Source organism: Physella acuta, unplaced genomic scaffold, assembly GCF_028476545.2.
Source record: "Physella acuta isolate Inbredline_101_S28 unplaced genomic scaffold, ASM2847654v3 ptg000079l, whole genome shotgun sequence".
NCBI classification, from domain to species: domain Eukaryota; kingdom Metazoa; phylum Mollusca; class Gastropoda; family Physidae; genus Physella; species Physella acuta.
The window spans coordinates 2,611,839-2,631,317 of NW_026731599.1; the positions used below are offsets into that span (position 1 = coordinate 2,611,839).

Sequence of the window (19,479 nt, forward strand, 5' to 3'; positions counted from 1 at the left end):
AGGTTCTCCCAGTGATTATCTACTTCTCTACTTGCCAGGTTCTCCCAGTGATTATCTACTTCTCTACTTGCCAGGTTCTCCCAGTGATTATCTACTTCTCTACTTACTGACTCCAGGTTCTCCCAGTGATTATCTACTTCTCTACTTGCCAGGTTCTCCCAGTGATTATCTACTCCTCTACTTGCCAGGTTCTCCCAGTGATTATCTACTTCTCTACTTACTGACTCCAGGTTCTCCCAGTGATTATCTACTTCTCTACTTGCCAGGTTCTCCCTATGATTATCTACTTCTCTACTTGCTGACTCCATGTTCTCCCAGTGATTATCTACTTCTCTACTTGCCAGGTCCTCCCAGTGATTATCTACTTCTCTACTTGCTGACTCCATGTTCTCCCAGTGATTATCTACTTCTCTACTTGCCAGGTCCTCCCAGTGATTATCTACTTCTCTACTTGCCAGGTCCTCCCAGTGATTATCTACTTCTCTACTTGCTGACTCCAGGTTCTCCCAGTGATTATCTACTTCTCTACTTGCCAGGTCCTCCCAGTGATTATCTACTTCTCTACTTGCTGACTCCAGGTTCTCCCAGTGATTATCTACTTCTCTACTTGCTGACTCCAGGTTCTCCCAGTGATTATCTACTTCTCTACTTGCTGACTCCATGTTCTCCCAGTGATTATCTACTTCTCTACTTGCCAGGTCCTCCCAGTGATTATCTACTTCTCTACTTGCTGACTCCAGGTTCTCCCAGTGATTATCTACTTCTCTACTTGCTGACTCCAGGTTTTCCCAGTGATTATCTACTTCTCTACTTGCCAGGTTCTCCCAGTGATTATCTACTTCTCTACTTGCCAGGTCCTCCCAGTGATTATCTACTTCTCTACTTGCTGACTCCATGTTCTCCCAGTGATTATCTACTTCTCTACTTGCCAGGTCCTCCCAGTGATTATCTACTTCTCTACTTGCTGACTCCAGGTTCTCCCAGTGATTATCTACTTCTCTACTTGCTGACTCCAGGTTTTCCCAGTGATTATCTACTTCTCTACTTGCCAGGTTCTCCCAGTGATTATCTACTTCTCTACTTGCCAGGTTCTCCCAGTGATTATCTACTTCTCTACTTGCTGACTCCAGGTTCTCCCAGTGATTATCTACTTCTCTACTTGCTGACTCCAGGTTCTCCCAGTGATTATCTACGCCTCTACTTGCCAGGTTCTCCCAGTGATTATCTACTTCTCTACTTGCTGACTCCATGTTCTCCCAGTGATTATCTACTTCTCTACTTGCTGACTCCAGGTTCTTCCAGTGATTATCTACTTCTCTACTTGCTGACTCCAGGTTCTTCCAGTGATTATCTACTTCTCTACTTGCTGACTCCAGGTTCTTCCAGTGATTATGTACTTCTCTACTTGCTGACTAGAGTTTCTTCCAATGATTATCTACTTCTCTACTTGCTAGGTTCTCCCAGTGATTATCTACTCCTCTACTTGTCAGGTTCTCCCAGTGATTATCTACTTCTCTACTTGCTGACTACAGTTTCTTCCAATGATTATCTACTTCTCTACTTGCTAGGTTCTCCCAGTGATTATCTACTCCTCTACTTGCCAGGTTCTCCCAGTGATTATCTACTTCTCTACTTGCCAGGTTCTCCCTATGATTATCTACTTCTCTACTTACTAACTCCAGGTTCTCCCAGTGATTATCTACTTCTCTACTTGCCAGGATCTCCCTATGATTATCTACTTCTCTACTTGCTGACTCCATGTTCTCCCAGTGATTATCTACTTCTCTACTTGCCAGGTCCTCCCAGTGATTATCTACTTCTCTACTTGCTGACTCCAGGTTCTCCCAGTGATTATCTACTCCTCTACTTGCCAGGTTCTCCCAGTGATTATCTACTTCTCTACTTGCTGACTCCATGTTCTCCCAGTGATTATCTACTTCTCTACTTGCCAGGTCCTCCCAGTGATTATCTACTTCTCTACTTGCTGACTCCAGGTTCTCCCAGTGATTATCTACTTCTCTACTTGCCAGGTCCTCCCAGTGATTATCTACTTCTCTACTTGCTGACTCCAGGTTCTCCCAGTGATTATCTACTTCTCTACTTGCCAGGTCCTCCCAGTGATTATCTACTTCTCTACTTGCTGACTCCAGGTTCTCCCAGTGATTATCTACTTCTCTACTTGCTGACTCCAGGTTCTCCCAGTGATTATCTACTTCTCTACTTGCTGACTCCAGGTTCTTCCAGTGATTATCTACTTCTCTACTTGCTGACTCCAGGTTCTTCCAGTGATTATCTACTTCTCTACTTGCTGACTCCATGTTCTCCCAGTGATTATCTACTTCTCTACTTGCCAGGTCCTCCCAGTGATTATCTACTTCTCTACTTGCTTACTCCAGGTTCTCCCAGTGATTATCTACTTCTCTACTTGCCAGGTCCTCCCAGTGATTATCTACTTCTCTACTTGCCAGGTCCTCCCAGTGATTATCTACTTCTCTACTTGCTGACTCCAGATTCTCCCAGTGATTATCTACTTCTCTACTTGCCAGGTCTTCCCAGTGATTATCTACTTCTCTACTTGCTGACTCCAGGTTCTCCCAGTGATTATCTACTTCTCTACTTGCTGACTCCAGGTTCTCCCAGTGATTATCTACTTCTCTACTTGCTGACTCCATGTTCTCCCAGTGATTATCTACTTCTCTACTTGCCAGGTCCTCCCAGTGATTATCTACTTCTCTACTTGCTGACTCCAGGTTCTCCCAGTGATTATCTACTTCTCTACTTCTTTACTTGCCAGGTTCTCCCAGTGATTATCTACTTCTCTACTTGCCAGGTTCTCCCAGTGATTATCTACTTCTCTACTTGCCAGTGTCTCCCAGTGATTATCTACTTCTCTACTTGCCAGGTTCTCCCAGTGATTATCTACTTCTCTACTTGTCAGGTTCTCCCAGTGATTATCTACTTCTTTACTTGCCAGGTTCTCCCAGTGATTATCTACTTCTCTACTTGCTGACTCCATGTTCTCCCAGTGATTATCTACTTCTCTACTTGCCAGGTCCTCCCAGTGATTATCTACTTCTCTACTTGCTGACTCCAGGTTCTCCCAGTGATTATCTACTTCTCTACTTCTTTACTTGCCAGGTTCTCCCAGTGATTATCTACTTCTCTACTTGCCAGGTTCTCCCAGTGATTATCTACTTCTCTACTTGCCAGTGTCTCCCAGTGATTATCTACTTCTCTACTTGCCAGGTTCTCCCAGTGATTATCTACTTCTCTACTTGTCAGGTTCTCCCAGTGATTATCTACTTCTTTACTTGCCAGGTTCTCCCAGTGATTATCTACTTCTCTACTTGCTGACTCCATGTTCTCCCAGTGATTATCTACTTCTCTACTTGCTGACTCCAGGTTCTTCCAGTGATTATGTACTTCTCTACTTGCTGACTAGAGTTTCTTCCAATGATTATCTACTTCTCTACTTGCTAGGTTCTCCCAGTGATTATCTACTCCTCTACTTGTCAGGTTCTCCCAGTGATTATCTACTTCTCTACTTGCTGACTACAGTTTCTTCCAATGATTATCTACTTCTCTACTTGCTAGGTTCTCCCAGTGATTATCTACTCCTCTACTTGCCAGGTTCTCCCTATGATTATCTACTTCTCTACTTACTGACTCCAGGTTCTCCCAGTGATTATCTACTTCTCTACTTGCCAGGTCCTCCCAGTGATTATCTACTTCTCTACTTGCTGACTCCAGGTTCTCCCAGTGATTATCTACTTCTCTATTTGCTGACTCCAAGTCCTCCCAATGATTATCTACTTCTCTACTTGCTGACTCCATGTTCTCCCAGTGATTATCTACTTCTCTACTTGCTGACTCCAGGTTCTTCCAGTGATTATGTACTTCTCTACTTGCTGACTAAAGTTTCTTTCAATGATTATCTACTTCTCTACTTGCCAGGTTCTCCCAGTGATTATCTACTTCTTTACTTGCCAGGTTCTCCCAGTGATTATCTACTTCTCTACTTGCTGACTCCATGTTCTCCCAGTGATTATCTACTTCTCTACTTGCTGACTAGAGTTTCTTCCAATGATTATCTACTTCTCTACTTGCTAGGTTCTCCCAGTGATTATCTACTTCTCTACTTGCTGACTACAGTTTCTTCCAATGATTATCTACTTCTCTACTTGCTAGGTTCTCCCAGTGATTATCTACTCCTCTACTTGCCAGGTTCTCCCAGTGATTATCTACTTCTCTACTTGCTGACTCCAGGTTCTCCCAGTGATTATCTACTTCTCTACTTGTCTGAACGTGCTGCACTACCTGGGATGGCTGGAGGCGGTCATCACACGAGTCGCCCTGCTCATCAAACTCACCCTCCGAGTCACGGGAGTTGAAGCTTTGTGCGCGGCAGGGAACATCTTCGTTGGCCAGGTAATAGCTGTAACGTTGATTGTGTTGGTTGGTTGGCCAGGTAATAGCTGCAGCGTTGATTGTGTTGGTTGTCCAGGTAATAGCTGCAGCGTTGATTGTGTTGGTTGGTTGGCCAGGTTATAGCTGCAACGTTGATTGTGTTGGTTGGCCAGGTAATAGCTACAACGTTGATTGTGTTGGTTGGCCAGGTAATAGCTACAACGTTGATTGTGTTGGTTGGCCAGGTAATAGCTCTAACGTTGATTGTGTTGGTTGGCCAGGTAATAGCTACAACGTTGATTGTGTTGGTTGGCCAGGTTATAGCTGCAACGTTGATTGTGTTGGTTGGTTGGCCAGGTAATAGCTGCAGCGTTGATTGTGTTGGTTGTCCAGGTAATAGCTGCAGCGTTGATTGTGTTGGTTGGTTGGCCAGGTTATAGCTGCAACGTTGATTGTGTTGGTTGGCCAGGTTATAGCTGCAACGTTGATTGTGTTGGTTGGTTGGCCAGGTAATAGCTGCAGCGTTGATTGTGTTGGTTGTCCAGGCAATAGCTGCAGCGTTGATTGTGTTGGTTGGTTGGCCAGGTTATAGCTGCAACGTTGATTGTGTTGGTTGGCCAGGTTATAGCTGCAACGTTGATTGTGTTGGTTGGCCAGGTTATAGCTGCAACGTTGATTGTGTTGGTTGTCCAGGTAATAGCTGCAGCGTTGATTGTGTTGGTTGGTTGGCCAGGTTATAGCTGCAACGTTGATTGTGTTGGTTGGCCAGGTAATAGCTGCAACGTTGATTGTGTTGGTTGTCCAGGTAATAGCTGCAGCGTTGATTGTGTTGGTTGGTTGGCCAGGTTATAGCTGCAACGTTGATTGTGTTGGTTGGCCAGGTTATAGCTGCAACGTTGATTGTGTTGGTTGGCCAGGTTATAGCTGCAACGTTGATTGTGTTGGTTGTCCAGGTAATAGCTGCAGCGTTGATTGTGTTGGTTGGTTGGCCAGGTTATAGCTGCAACGTTGATTGTGTTGGTTGGCCAGGTAATAGCTGCAACGTTGATTGTGTTGGTTGGCCAGGTAATAGCTGCAACGTTGATTGTGTTGGTTGGCCAGGTAATAGCTGCAACGTTGATTGTGTTGGTTGGCCAGGTAATAGCTGCAACGTTGATTGTGTTGGTTGGCCAGGTAATAGCTGCAACGTTGATTGTGTTGGTTGGCCAGGTAATAGCTGCAACGTTGATTGTGTTGGTTGGTTGGCCAGGTAATAGCTGCACGTTGATTGTGTTGGTCGGCCAGGTAATAGCTGCAACGTTGATTGTGTTGGTTGTCCAGGTAATAGCTGCAACGTTGATTGTGTTGGTTGGTTGGCCAGGTAATAGCTGCACGTTGATTGTGTTGGTTGGCCAGGTAATAGCTGCAACGTTGATTGTGTTGGTTGGCCAGGTAATAGCTACAACGTTGATTGTGTTGGTTGGCCAGGTAATAGCTACAACGTTGATTGTGTTGGTTGGCCAGGTAATAGCTGCAACGTTGATTGTGTTGGTTGGCCAGGTAATAGCTACAACGTTGATTGTGTTGGTTGGCCAGGTAATAGCTACAACGTTGATTGTGTTGGTTGGCCAGGTAATAGCTACAACGTTGATTGTGTTGGTTGGCCAGGTAATAGCTGCAACGTTGATTGTGTTGGTTGGCCAGGTAATAGCTACAACGTTGATTGTGTTGGTTGGCCAGGTAATAGCTACAACGTTGATTGTGTTGGTTGGCCAGGTAATAGCTGCAACGTTGATTGTGTTGGTTGGCCAGGTAATAGCTGCAACGTTGATTGTGTTGGTTGGCCAGGTAATAGCTGCAACGTTGATTGTGTTGGTTGGCCAGGTAATAGCTACAACGTTGATTGTGTTGGTTGGCCAGGTAATAGCTACAACGTTGATTGTGTTGGTTGGCCAGGTAATAGCTGCAACGTTGATTGTGTTGGTTGGTTGGCCAGGTAATAGCTGCAACGTTGATTGTGTTGGTTGGTTGGCCAGGTAATAGCTGCAACGTTGATTGTGTTGGTTGGCCAGGTAATAGCTACAACGTTGATTGTGTTGGTTGGCCAGGTAATAGCTACAACGTTGATTGTGTTGGTTGGTTGGCCAGGTAATAGCTGCAACGTTGATTGTGTTGGTTGGTTGGCCAGGTAATAGCTGCAACGTTGATTGTGTTGGTTGGTTGGCCAGGTAATAGCTGCAGCGTTGATTGTGTTGGTTGGCCAGGTAATAGCTGCAACGTTGATTGTGTTGGTTGGCCAGGTAATAGCTGCAACGTTGATTGTGTTGGTTGGTTGGCCAGGTAATAGCTGCAACGTTGATTGTGTTGGTTGGTTGGCCAGGTAATAGCTGCAACGTTGATTGTGTTGGTTGGTTGGCCAGGTAATAGCTGCAACGTTGATTGTGTTGGTTGGCCAGGTAATAGCTGCAACGTTGATTGTGTTGGTTGGCCAGGTAATAGCTACAACGTTGATTGTGTTGGTTGTCCAGGTAATAGCTGCAACGTTGATTAAATTGGTTGGCCAGGTAATAGCTACAACGTTGATTGTGTTGGTTGGCCAGGTAATAGCTGCAACGTTGATTGTGTTGGTTGGCCAGGTAATAGCTGCAACGTTGATTGTGTTGGTTGGCCAGGTAATAGCTGCAACGTTGATTGTGTTGGTTGGCCAGGTAATAGCTGCAACGTTGATTGTGTTGGTTGGCCAGGTAATAGCTGCAACTTTGATTGTGTTGGTTGGCCAGGTAATAGCTGCAACGTTGATTGTGTTGGTTGGCCAGGTAATAGCTCTAACGTTGATTGTGTTGGTTGGCCAGGTAATAGCTACAACGTTGATTGTGTTGGTTGGCCAGGTTATAGCTGCAACGTTGATTGTGTTGGTTGGCCAGGTAATAGCTGCAACGTTGATTGTGTTGGTTGGCCAGTTAATAGCTGAAACATTGATTGTGTTGGTTCGTTGGCCAGGTAATAGCTGCAACGTTATGTTGGTTGGTAATAGCTCACAAATCCTGTCTTAGGGTGAAGCCCCCCCCCTCCCCCCATACATCTCACAAATCTTGTCTTAGGGTGAAGCCCCCATACATCTCACAAATCTTGTCTTAGGGTGAAGCCCCCATACATCTCACAAATCTTGTCTTAGGGTGAAGCCCCCATACGTCTCACAAATCTTGTCTTAGGGTGAAGCCCCCATACATCTCACAAATCTTATCTTAAGGTGAAGCCCCCATACATCTCACAAATCTTGTCTTAGGGTGAAGCCCCCATACATCTCACAAATCTTGTCTTAGGGTGAAGCCCCCATACGTCTCACAAATCTTGTCTTAGGGTGAAGCCCCCATACATCTCACAAATCTTATCTTAGGGTGAAGCCCCCATACATCTCACAAATCTTGTCGTAGGGTGAAGCCCCCCCCCCCTCCCCCCATACACCACACAAATATTGTCTTAGGGTGAAGCCCCCATACATCTTACAAATCTTGTCTTAGGGTGAAGCCCCCATACATCTCACAAATCTTGTCTTAGGGTGAAGCCCCCCTCCCCCCATACATCTCACAAATCTTGTCTTAGGGTGAAGCCCTCATACATCTTACAAATCTTGTCTTAGGGTGAAGCCCCCATACATCTTACAAATCTTGTCTTAGGGTGAAGCCCCCATACATCTTACAAATCTTGTCTTAGGGTGAAGCCCCCATACATCTCACAAATCTTGTCTTAGGGTGAAGCCCCCATACATCTCACAAATCTTGTCTTAGGGTAAAGCCCCCCTCCCTCCCCCCATACATCCCACAAATCTTGTCTTAGGGTGAAGCCCCCATACATCTCACAAATCTTGTCTTAGGGTGAAGCCCCCATACATCTCACAAATCTTGTCTTAGGGTGAAGCCCCCCTCCCCCCATACATCTCACAAATCTTGTCTTAGGGTGAAGCCCCCATACATCTCACAAATCTTGTCTTAGGGTGAAGCCCCCATACATCTTACAAATCTTGTCTTAGGGTGAAGCCCCCATACATCTTACAAATCTTGTCTTAGGGTGAAGCCCCCATACATCTTACAAATCTTGTCTTAGGGTGAAGCCCCCATACATCTCACAAATCTTGTCTTAGGGTGAAGCCCCCATACATCTCACAAATCTTGTCTTAGGGTGAAGCCCCCCTCCCTCCCCCCATACATCCCACAAATCTTGTCTTAGGGTGAAGCCCCCATACATCTCACAAATCTTGTCTTAGGGTGAAGCCCCCCCTCCCCCCATACACCACACAAATCTTGTCTTAGGGTGAAGCCCCCATACATCTCACAAATCTTGTCCTAGGGTGAAGCCCCCCCCCCCTCCCCCCATACATCTCACAAATCTTGTCCTAGGGTGAAGCCCCCCCCCCTCCCCCCATACATCTCACAAATCTTGTCCTAGGGTGAAGCCCCCCCCCCCTCCCCCCATACATCTCACAAATCTTGTCTTAGGGTGAAGCCCCCATACATCTCACAAATCTTGTCTTAGGGTGAAGCCCCCATACATCTCACAAATCTTGTCTTAGGGTGAAGCCCCCATACGTCTCACAAATCTTGTCTTAGGGTGAAGCCCCCATACATCTCACAAATCTTGTCTTAGGGTGAAGCCCCCATACATCTCACAAATCTTGTCTTAGGGTGAAGCCCCCATACATCTCACAAATCTTGTTTTAGGGTGAAGCCCCCCCCTCCCCCCATACATCTCACAAATCTTGTCTTAGGGTGAAGCCCCCCCCTCCCCCCATACATCCCACAAATCTTGTCTTAGGGTGAAGCCCCCATACATCTCACAAACCTTGTCTTAGGGTGAAGCCCCCATACATCTCACAAACCTTGTCTTAGGATGAAGCCCCCATACGTCTCACAAATCTTGTCTTAGGGTGAAGCCCCCATACATCTCACAAATCTTGTCTTAGGGTGAAGCCCCCCCCCCCCCTCCCCCCATACATCCCACAAATCTTGTCTTAGGGTGAAGCCCCCATACATCTCACAAATCTTGTCTTAGGGTGAAGCCCCCCTCCCTCCCCCCATACATCTCACAAATCTTGTCTTAGGGTGAAGCCCCCCTCCCTCCCCCCATACATCTCACAAATCTTGTCCTAGGGTGAAGCTCCCATACATCTCACAAATCTTATCTCAGGGTGAAGCCCCCATACACCTCACAAATCTTGTCTTAGGGTGAAGCCCCCATACACCTCACAAATCTTGTCTTAGGGTGAAGCCCCCATACATCTCACAAATCTTGTCTTAGGGTGAAGCCCCCATACATCTCACAAATCTTATCTCAGGGTGAAGCCCCCATACATCTTACAAATCTTGTCTTAGGGTGAAGCCCCCATACATCTCACAAATCTTGTCTTAGGGTGAAGCCCCCCTCCCTCCCCCCATACATCTCACAAATCTTGTCTTAGGGTGAAGCCCCCATACATCTCACAAATCTTATCTCAGGGTGAAGCCCCCATACACCTCACAAATCTTGTCTTAGGGTGAAGCCCCCATACATCCCACAAATCTTGTCTTAGGGTGAAGCCCCCATACATCTCACAAATCTTGTCTTAGGGTGAAGCCCCCATACATCTCACAAATCTTGTCTTAGGGTGAAGCCCCCATACACCTCACAAATCTTGTCTTAGGGTGAAGCCCCCATACATCTCACAAATCTTGTCTTAGGGTGAAGCCCCCATACACCCCACAAATCTTGTCTTAGGGTGAAGCCCCCATCTACATCCGGTCTTTCTTGGCCAGCATGACCAAGTCTGAGATCCACGCTGTCATGGTAACCGGCTTCGCTACTATCTCGTGTGACGTCATGGCGGCCTACGTCACACAGGGGGTAAACCTGCTCATCTATTTTTATTGTACAAGTTCATCTAATTACCACAGATTTCACCGGTTCATCTAATTACCACATATTTCACCTGTTCATCTAATTATCACAGATTTCACCAGTTCATCTATTTACCACAGATTTCACCGGTTCATCTAATTACCACATATTTCACCAGTTCATCTAATTACCACATATTTCACCAGTTCATCTAATTACCACAGATTTCACCGGTTCATCTAATTACCACATATTTCACCTGTTCATCTAATTATCACAGATTTCACCAGTTCATCTATTTACCACAGATTTCACCGGTTCATCTAATTACCACATATTTCACCTGTTCATCTAATTATCACAGATTTCACCAGTTCATCTATTTACCAGATTTCACCGGTTCATCTAATTACCACATATTTCACCAGTTCATCTAATTACCACATATTTCACCAGTTCATCTAATTAACACAGATTTCACCGGTCCATCTAATTACCGCAACAGTGATGAACGCACCTGCCTCACTGGCCGTATCAAAGATTTTGTATCCAGAGCTTGGGCGTAGCAAAGTGTGCAGGCAACAAGAAAAACTTCAAGTGACACAGTAAGATAAGCATAGTACCAGCCTAGTGCCCCACCATAGTGCCCCACCAGTCCCAGCATAGTGCCCCACCAGTCCCAGCCTAGTGCCCCACCTGTCCCAGCATAGTGCCCCACCAGTCCCAGCCTAGTGCCCCACCATAGTGCCCCACCAGTACCACCATAGTGCCCCACCAGTCCCAGCATAGTGCCCCACCAGTACCAGCCTAGTGCCCCACCATAGTGCCCCACCAGTCCCAGCATAGTGCCCCACCAGTCCCAGCCTAGTGCCCCACCTGTCCCAGCATAGTGCCCCACCAGTCCCAGCCTAGTGCCCCACCATAGTGCCCCACCAGTACCAGCCTAGTGCCCCACCAGTACCAGCCTAGTGCCCCACCAGTACCAGCCTAGTGCCCCACCTGTCCCAGCATAGTGCCCCACCAGTACCAGCCTAGTGCCCCACCTGTCCCAGCCTAGTGCCCCACCTGTCCCAGCCTAGTGCCCCACCAGTACCAGCCTAGTGCCCCACCAGTACCAGCCTAGTGCCCCACCTGTCCCAGCCTAGTGCCCCACCAGTACCAGCCTAGTGCCCCACCTGTCCCAGCCTAGTGCCCCACCAGTACCAGCCTAGTGCCCCACCATAGTGCCCCACCAGTACCAGCATAGTGCCCCACCAGTACCAGCCTAGTGCCCCACCTGTCCCAGCCTAGTGCCCCACCAGTACCAGCCTAGTGCCCCACCAGTCCCAGCATAGTGCCCCACCAGTCCCAGCCTAGTGCCCCACCATAGTGCCCCACCAGTCCCAGCATAGTGCCCCACCAGTACCAGCCTAGTGCCCCACCATAGTGCCCTACCAGTCCCAGCATAGTGCCCCACCAGTCCCAGCATAGTGCCCCACCTGTCCCAGCATAGTGCCCCACCTGTCCAAACATAGTGCCCCACCTGTCCCAGCATAGTGCCCCACCTGTCCCAGCCTAGTGCCCCACCAGTACCATCCTAGTGCCCCACCATAGTGCCCCACCAGTACCAGCCTAGTGCCCCACCATAGTGCCCCACCAGTCCCAGCCTAGTGCCCCACCAGTACCAGCCTAGTGCCCCACCAGTCCCAGCATAGTGCCCCACCAGTACCAGCCTAGTGCCCCACCATAGTGCCCCACCAGTCCCAGCATAGTGCCCCACCAGTACCAGCCTAGTGCCCCACCAGTCCCAGCATAGTGCCCCACCTGTCCCAGCATAGTGCCCCACCTGTCCCAGCCTAGTGCCCCACCAGTACCATCCTAGTGCCCCACCATAGTGCCCCACCAGTACCAGCCTAGTGCCCCACCATAGTGCCCCACCAGTGCCAGCCTAGTGCCCCACCAGTACCATCCTAGTGCCCCACCATAGTGCCTCACCAGTACCAGCCTAGTGCCCCACCAGTACCAGCCTAGTGCCCCACCTGTCCCAGCCTAGTGCCCCACCAGTACCAGCATAGTGCCCCACCAGTCCCAACACAGGACCAGCATAGTGCCCCACCTGTCCCAGCCTAGTGCCCCACCAGTACCAGCATAGTGCCCCACCTGTCCCAGCATAGTGCCCCACCTGTCCCAGCCTAGTGCCCCACCAGTACCAGGCCTAGTGCTCCACCAGTACCAGTATGGTGCCCCACCAGTCCCACCATAGTGCCCCACCAGTACCATCCTAGTGCCCCACCATAGTGCCCCACCAGTACCAGCCTAGTGCCCCACCATAGTGCCCCACCAGTACCATCCTAGTGCCCCACCATAGTGCCTCACCAGTACCAGCCTAGTGCCCCACCATAGTGCCTCACCAGTACAAGCCTAGTGCCCCACCATAGTGCCCCACCAGTACCATCCTAGTGCCCCACCATAGTGCCCCACCAGTACCAGCATAGTGCCCCACCAGTACCAGCCTAGTGCCCCACCAGTACCAGCCTAGTGCCCCACCATAGTGCCCCACCAGTACCAGCATAGTGCCCCACCAGTACCAGCCTAGTGCCCCACCAGTACCATCCTAGTGCCCCACCATAGTGCCCCACCTGTACCAGCATAGTGCCCCACCAGTACCAGCCTAGTGCCCCACCTGTCCCAGCCTAGTGCCCCACCAGTACCAGCCTAGTGCCTCACCAGTACCAGCCTAGTGCCCCACCATAGTGCCTCACCAGTACCAGCCTAGTGCCCCACCATAGTGCCCCACCAGTACCATCCTAGTGCCCCACCATAGTGCCCCACCAGTACCAGCATAGTGCCCCACCAGTACCAGCCTAGTGCCCCACCAGTACCAGCCTAGTGCCCCACCATAGTGCCCCACCAGTACCAGCATAGTGCCCCACCAGTACCAGCCTAGTGCCCCACCAGTACCATCCTAGTGCCCCACCATAGTGCCCCACCTGTACCAGCATAGTGCCCCACCAGTACCACCATAGTGCCCCACCAGTCCCAGTATAGTGCCCCACCAGTCCCAGCCTAGTGCCCCACCATAGTGCCCCACCAGTCCCAGTATAGTGCCCCACCAGTACCAGCCTAGTGCCCCACCAGTCCCACCATAGTGCCCCATCAGCCCCACCATAGTGCCCCACCAGTCCCAGCATAGTGCCCCACCAGTCCCAGCCTAGTGCCCCACCATAGTGCCCCACCAGTCCCACCATAGTGCCCCACCAGTCCCAGCATAGTGCCCCACCAGTCCCCCCATAGTGCCCCACCAGTCCCACCATAGTGCCCCACCAGTCCCAGCATAGTGCCCCACCAGTCCCACCATAGTGCCCCACCAGCCCCACCATAGTGCCCCACCAGTCCCAGCATAGTGCCCCACCAGTCCCAGCCTAGTGCCCCACCATAGTGCCACACCAGTCCCACCATAGTGCCCCACCAGCCCCACCATAGTGCCCCACCAGTCCCAGCATAGTGCCCCACCAGTCCCAGCATAGTGCCCCACCATAGTGCCCCACCAGTCCCACCATAGTGCCCCACCAGTCCCACCATAGTGCCCCACCAGTCCCAGCATAGTGCCCCACCAGTCCCAGCATAGTGCCCCACCATAGTGCCCCACCAGTCCCACCATAGTGCCCCACCAGTCCCACCATAGTGCCCCACCAGCCCCACCATAGTGCCCCACCAGTCCCAGCATAGTGCCCCACCAGTCCCACCATAGTGCCCCACCAGCCCCACCATAGTGCCCCACCAGTCCCAGCATAGTGCCCCACCAGTCCCAGCATAGTGCCCCACCATAGTGCCCCACCAGTCCCACCATAGTGCCCCACCAGTCCCAGCATAGTGCCCCACCAGTCCCACCATAGTGCCCCACCAGTACCAGCCTAGTGCCCCACCTGTCCCAGCCTAGTGCCCCACCAGTACCAGCCTAGTGCCTCACCAGTACCAGCCTAGTGCCCCACCATAGTGCCTCACCAGTACCAGCCTAGTGCCCCACCATAGTGCCCCACCAGTACCATCCTAGTGCCCCACCATAGTGCCCCACCAGTACCAGCATAGTGCCCCACCAGTACCAGCCTAGTGCCCCACCAGTACCAGCCTAGTGCCCCACCATAGTGCCCCACCAGTACCAGCATAGTGCCCCACCAGTACCAGCCTAGTGCCCCACCAGTACCATCCTAGTGCCCCACCATAGTGCCCCACCTGTACCAGCATAGTGCCCCACCAGTACCACCATAGTGCCCCACCAGTCCCAGTATAGTGCCCCACCAGTCCCAGCCTAGTGCCCCACCATAGTGCCCCACCAGTCCCAGTATAGTGCCCCACCAGTACCAGCCTAGTGCCCCACCAGTCCCACCATAGTGCCCCACCAGCCCCACCATAGTGCCCCACCAGTCCCAGCATAGTGCCCCACCAGTCCCAGCCTAGTGCCCCACCATAGTGCCCCACCAGTCCCACCATAGTGCCCCACCAGTCCCAGCATAGTGCCCCACCAGTCCCACCATAGTGCCCCACCAGTCCCACCATAGTGCCCCACCAGTCCCAGCATAGTGCCCCACCAGTCCCACCATAGTGCCCCACCAGCCCCACCATAGTGCCCCACCAGTCCCAGCATAGTGCCCCACCAGTCCCAGCCTAGTGCCCCACCATAGTGCCCCACCAGTCCCACCATAGTGCCCCACCAGCCCCACCATAGTGCCCCACCAGTCCCAGCATAGTGCCCCACCAGTCCCAGCATAGTGCCCCACCATAGTGCCCCACCAGTCCCACCATAGTGCCCCACCAGTCCCAGCATATTGCCCCACCAGTCCCACCATAGTGCCCCACCAGTCCCAGCATAGTGCCCCACCAGTCCCAGCATAGTGCCCCACCATAGTGCCCCACCAGCCCCACCATAGTGCCCCACCAGCCCCACCATAGTGCCCCACCAGTCCCAGCATAGTGCCCCACCAGTCCCACCATAGTGCCCCACCAGCCCCACCATAGTGCCCCACCAGTCCCAGCATAGTGCCCCACCAGTCCCAGCCAAGTGCCCCACCATAGTGCCCCACCAGTACCAGCCTAGTGCCCCACCAGTCCCAGCCTAGTGCCCCACCAGTCCCAGCCTAGTGCCCCACCTGTCCCAGCATAGTGCCCCACCAGTCCCAGCCTAGTGCCCCACCATAGTGCCCCACCAGTACCAGCCTAGTGCCCCACCAGTACCAGCCTAGTGCCCCACCAGTCCCAGCCTAGTGCCCCACCATAGTGCCCCACCAGTACCAGCCTAGTGCCCCACCAGTACCAGCCTAGTGCCCCACCAGTCCCAGCATAGTGCCCCACCAGTCCCAGCCAAGTGCCCCACCATAGTGCCCCACCAGTACCAGCCTAGTGCCCCACCATAGTGCCCCACCTGCCCCAGCCTAGTGCCCCACCAGTCCCAGCCTAGTGCCCCACCTGTCCCAGCATAGTGCCCCACCAGTCCCAGCCTAGTGCCCCACCATAGTGCCCCACCAGTACCAGCCTAGTGCCCCACCAGTACCAGCCTAGTGCCCCACCAGTCCCAGCCTAGTGCCCCACCATAGTGCCCCACCAGTACCAGCCTAGTGCCCCACCAGTACCAGCCTAGTGCCCCACCAGTCCCACCATAGTGCCCCACCAGTCCCAGCCTAGTGCCCCACCAGTACCAGCCTAGTGCCCCACCAGTCCCAGCCTAGTGCCCCACCAGTCCCAGCATAGTGCCCCACCAGTCCCAGCCTAGTGCCCCACCATAGTGCCCCACCAGTACCAGCCTAGTGCCCCACCAGTACCAGCCTAGTGCCCCACCAGTACCACCATAGTGCCCCACCATAGTGCCCCACCAGTACCAGCCTAGTGCCCCACCATAGTGCCCCACCAGTCCCACCATAGTGCCCCACCAGTCCCAGCATAGTGCCCCACCAGTCCCAGCATAGTGCCCCACCTGTCCCAGCCTAGTGCCCCACCAGTCCCAGCATAGTGCCCCACCATTATGCCCCAGCATCTCATTGGGTGAATGTTTAAAGGGCATGTTGTGTTTCAGGGTTTACACTAACATCATGGAAGCTGCCATAGGTGGCGCTGCTTCTGTTGTCTCATTGGTTGCCAGCATCACCGCCCACCTGATCACGTGGGTCTCCGTGCTGTATTTCATCAATCACGTGATCGCCTGGTTGGGGAACATCGTCTGTTACAATGGCCTTGACTTTGAGGTTTGTTCCCCTTGTTTTCTCAGTCCTGTCTCTGAACTGGGATCTCTAGACCTCAATGCGCTTTTACACGCCGAATTGGTCTGGGATGTATTTCATTACTAGTGGTGTGTGGGGACGTGGGGCTGTCTGAAGTCTTGGAGGGGGGGGGGGGCTGTCAGCAAAATTTGTGAGTGGCGTCAAAACAGTAAATATTGAATATTACCAATCAACCGCGTTAAATCGGTCAAAAAAGACTTTCGTCAAATATTATTTTGTCAATAAAAATGTTCCCGTGTAGAGACTACTAGGTTGTCTCCCCGTGTAGAAACTACTAGGTTGTCTCCCTGTGTAGAGACTACTAGGTTGTCTCCCTGAGACTACTAGGTTGTCTCCCCGTGTAGAGACTTCTAGGTTGTCTCCCTGAGACTACTAGGTTGTCTCCCTGAGACTACTAGGTTGTCTCCCTGAGACTACTAGGTTGTCTCCCCTGTGTAGAGACTACTAGGTTGTCTCCCTGTGTAGAGACTACTAGGTTGTCTCCCTGAGACTACTAGGTTGTCTCCCTGAAACTACTAGGTTGTCTCCCTGTGTAGAGACTACTAGGTTGTCTCCCCGTGTAGAGACTACTAGGTTGTCTCCCTGAGACTACTAGGTTGTCTCCCTGAGACTTCTAGGTTGTCTCCCTGTGTAGAGACTACTAGGTTGTCTCCCCGTGTAGAAACTACTAGGTTGTCTCCCTGTGTAGAGACTACTAGGTTGTCTCCCCGTGTAGAGACTACTAGGTTGTCTCCCTGAGACTACTAGGTTGTCTCCCTGAAACTACTAGGTTGTCTCCCTGTGTAGAGACTACTAGGTTGTCTCCCCGTGTAGAGACTACTAGGTTGTCTCCCCGTGTAGAGACTACTAGGTTGTCTCCCCGTGTAGAGACTACTAGGTTGTCTCCCCGTGTAGAGACTACTAGGTTGTCTCCCCGTGTAGAGACTACTAGGTTGTCTCCCCGTGTAGAGACTACTAGGTTGTCTCCCCGTGTAGAGACTACTAGGTTGTCTCCCTGAGACTACTAGGTTGTCTCCCCGTGTAGAGACTACTAGGTTGTCTCCCTGTGTAGAGACTACTAGGTTGTCTCCCTGTGTAGAGACTTCTAGGTTGTCTCCCTGAGACTACTAGGTTGTCTCCCCGTGTAGAGACTACTAGGTTGTCTCCCTGTGTAGAGACTACTAGGTTGTCTCCCTGTGTAGAGACTACTAGGTTGTCTCCCTGTGTAGAGACTTCTAGGTTGTCTCCCTGAGACTACTAGGTTGTCTCCCCGTGTAGAGACTACTAGGTTGTCTCCCCGTGTAGAGACTACTAGGTTGTCTCCCCGTGTAGAGACTACTAGGTTGTCTCCCTGAGACTACTAGGTTGTCTCCCTGTGTAGAGACTACTAGGTTGTCTCCCTGTGTAGAGACTACTAGGTTGTCTCCCTGTGTAGAGACTTCTAGGTTGTCTCCCTGAGACTACTAGGTTGTCTCCCCGTGTAGAGACTACTAGGTTGTCTCCCTGTGTAGAGACTTCTAGGTTGTCTCCCTGAGACTACTAGGTTGTCTCCCTGTGTAGAGACTACTAGGTTGTCTCCCTGTGTAGAGACTTCTAGGTTGTCTCCCTGAGACTACTAGGTTGTCTCCCCGTGTAGAGACTACTAGGTTGTCTCCCCGTGTAGAGACTACTAGGTTGTCTCCCTGAGACTACTAGGTTGTCTCCCCGTGTAGAGACTACTAGGTTGTCTCCCTGTGTAGAGACTACTAGGTTGTCTCCCTGTGTAGAGACTTCTAGGTTGTCTCCCTGAGACTACTAGGTTGTCTCCCTGTGTAGAGACTTCTAGGTTGTCTCCCTGAGACTACTAGGTTGTCTCCCTGTGTAGAGACTACTAGGTTGTCTCCCTGAGACTACTAGGTTGTCTCCCTGAGACTACTAGGTTGTCTCCCCGTGTAGAGACTACTAGGTTGTCTCCCTGAGACTACTAGGTTGTCTCCCTGAGACTACTAGGTTGTCTCCCCGTGTAGAGACTACTAGGTTGTCTCCCTGTGAAGAGACTACTAGGTTGTCTCCCTGTGTAGAGACTACTAGGTTGTCTTCCCGTGTAGATTACTAGGTTGTCTCCCCGTGTAGAGACTACTAGGTTGTCTCCCCGTGTAGAGACTTCTAGGTTGTCTCCCTGAGACTACTAGGTTGTCTCCCTGAGACTACTAGGTTGTCTCCCCGTGTAGAGACTACTAGGTTGTCTCCCCGTGTAGAGACTACTAGGTTGTCTCCCCGTGTAGAGACTACTAGGTTGTCTCCCTGAGACTACTAGGTTGTCTCCCTGTGTTGAGACTACTAGGTTTACTCCCCGTGTAGACACTACTAGGTTGTCTCCCTGTGTAGATTACTAGGTTGTCTCCCCGTGTAGAGACTACTAGGTTGTCTCCCCGTGTAGAGACTACTAGGTTGTCTCCCCGTGTAGAGACTTCTAGGTTGTCTCCCTGAGACTACTAGGTTGTCTCCCCGTGTAGAGACTACTAGGTTGTCTCCCCGTGTAGAGACTACTAGGTTGTCTCCCTGTGTAGATTACTAGGTTGTCTCCCCGTGTAGAGACTACTAGGTTGTCTCCCCGTGTAGAGACTACTAGGTTGTCTCCCCGTGTAGAGACTTCTAGGTTGTCTCCCTGAGACTACTAGGTTGTCTCCCCGTGTAGAGACTACTAGGTTGTCTCCCCGTGTAGAGACTACTAGGTTGTCTCCCCGTGTAGAGACTTCTAGGTTGTCTCCCTGAGACTACTAGGTTGTCTCCCCGTGTAGAGACTACTAGGTTGTCTCCCTGAGACTTCTAGGTTGTCTCCCTGAGACTACTAGGTTGTCTCCCTGAGACTACTAGGTTGTCTCCCCTGTGTTGAGACTACTAGGTTTACTCCCCGTGTAGAGACTACTAGGTTGTCTCCCCGTGTAGAGACTACTAGGTTGTCTCCCTGAGACTTCTAGGTTGTCTCCCTGAGACTACTAGGTTGTCTCCC

At 51.2% G+C, this 19,479-nt stretch overlaps 1 protein-coding gene across 2 annotated transcripts in view; it reads left to right on the plus strand.

The window, feature by feature from the left end:
• The window catches only part of LOC131956900 (sodium/nucleoside cotransporter 1-like), a 28,295-nt gene that overhangs the window by 6,948 nt on the left and 1,868 nt on the right, over positions 1-19,479 (plus strand). The window contains exons 2-5 of one of the 2 annotated variants that reach the window (XM_059321531.1): positions 4,267-4,428; positions 10,138-10,263; positions 10,732-10,862; positions 16,304-16,472. In XM_059321531.1, the coding sequence (XP_059177514.1) occupies positions 4,267-4,428; positions 10,138-10,263; positions 10,732-10,862; positions 16,304-16,472 (588 nt within the window). The remainder of the gene's footprint in view (positions 1-4,266; positions 4,429-10,137; positions 10,264-10,731; positions 10,863-16,303; positions 16,473-19,479) is intronic. The other variant, XM_059321538.1, reaches the window with a different exon arrangement.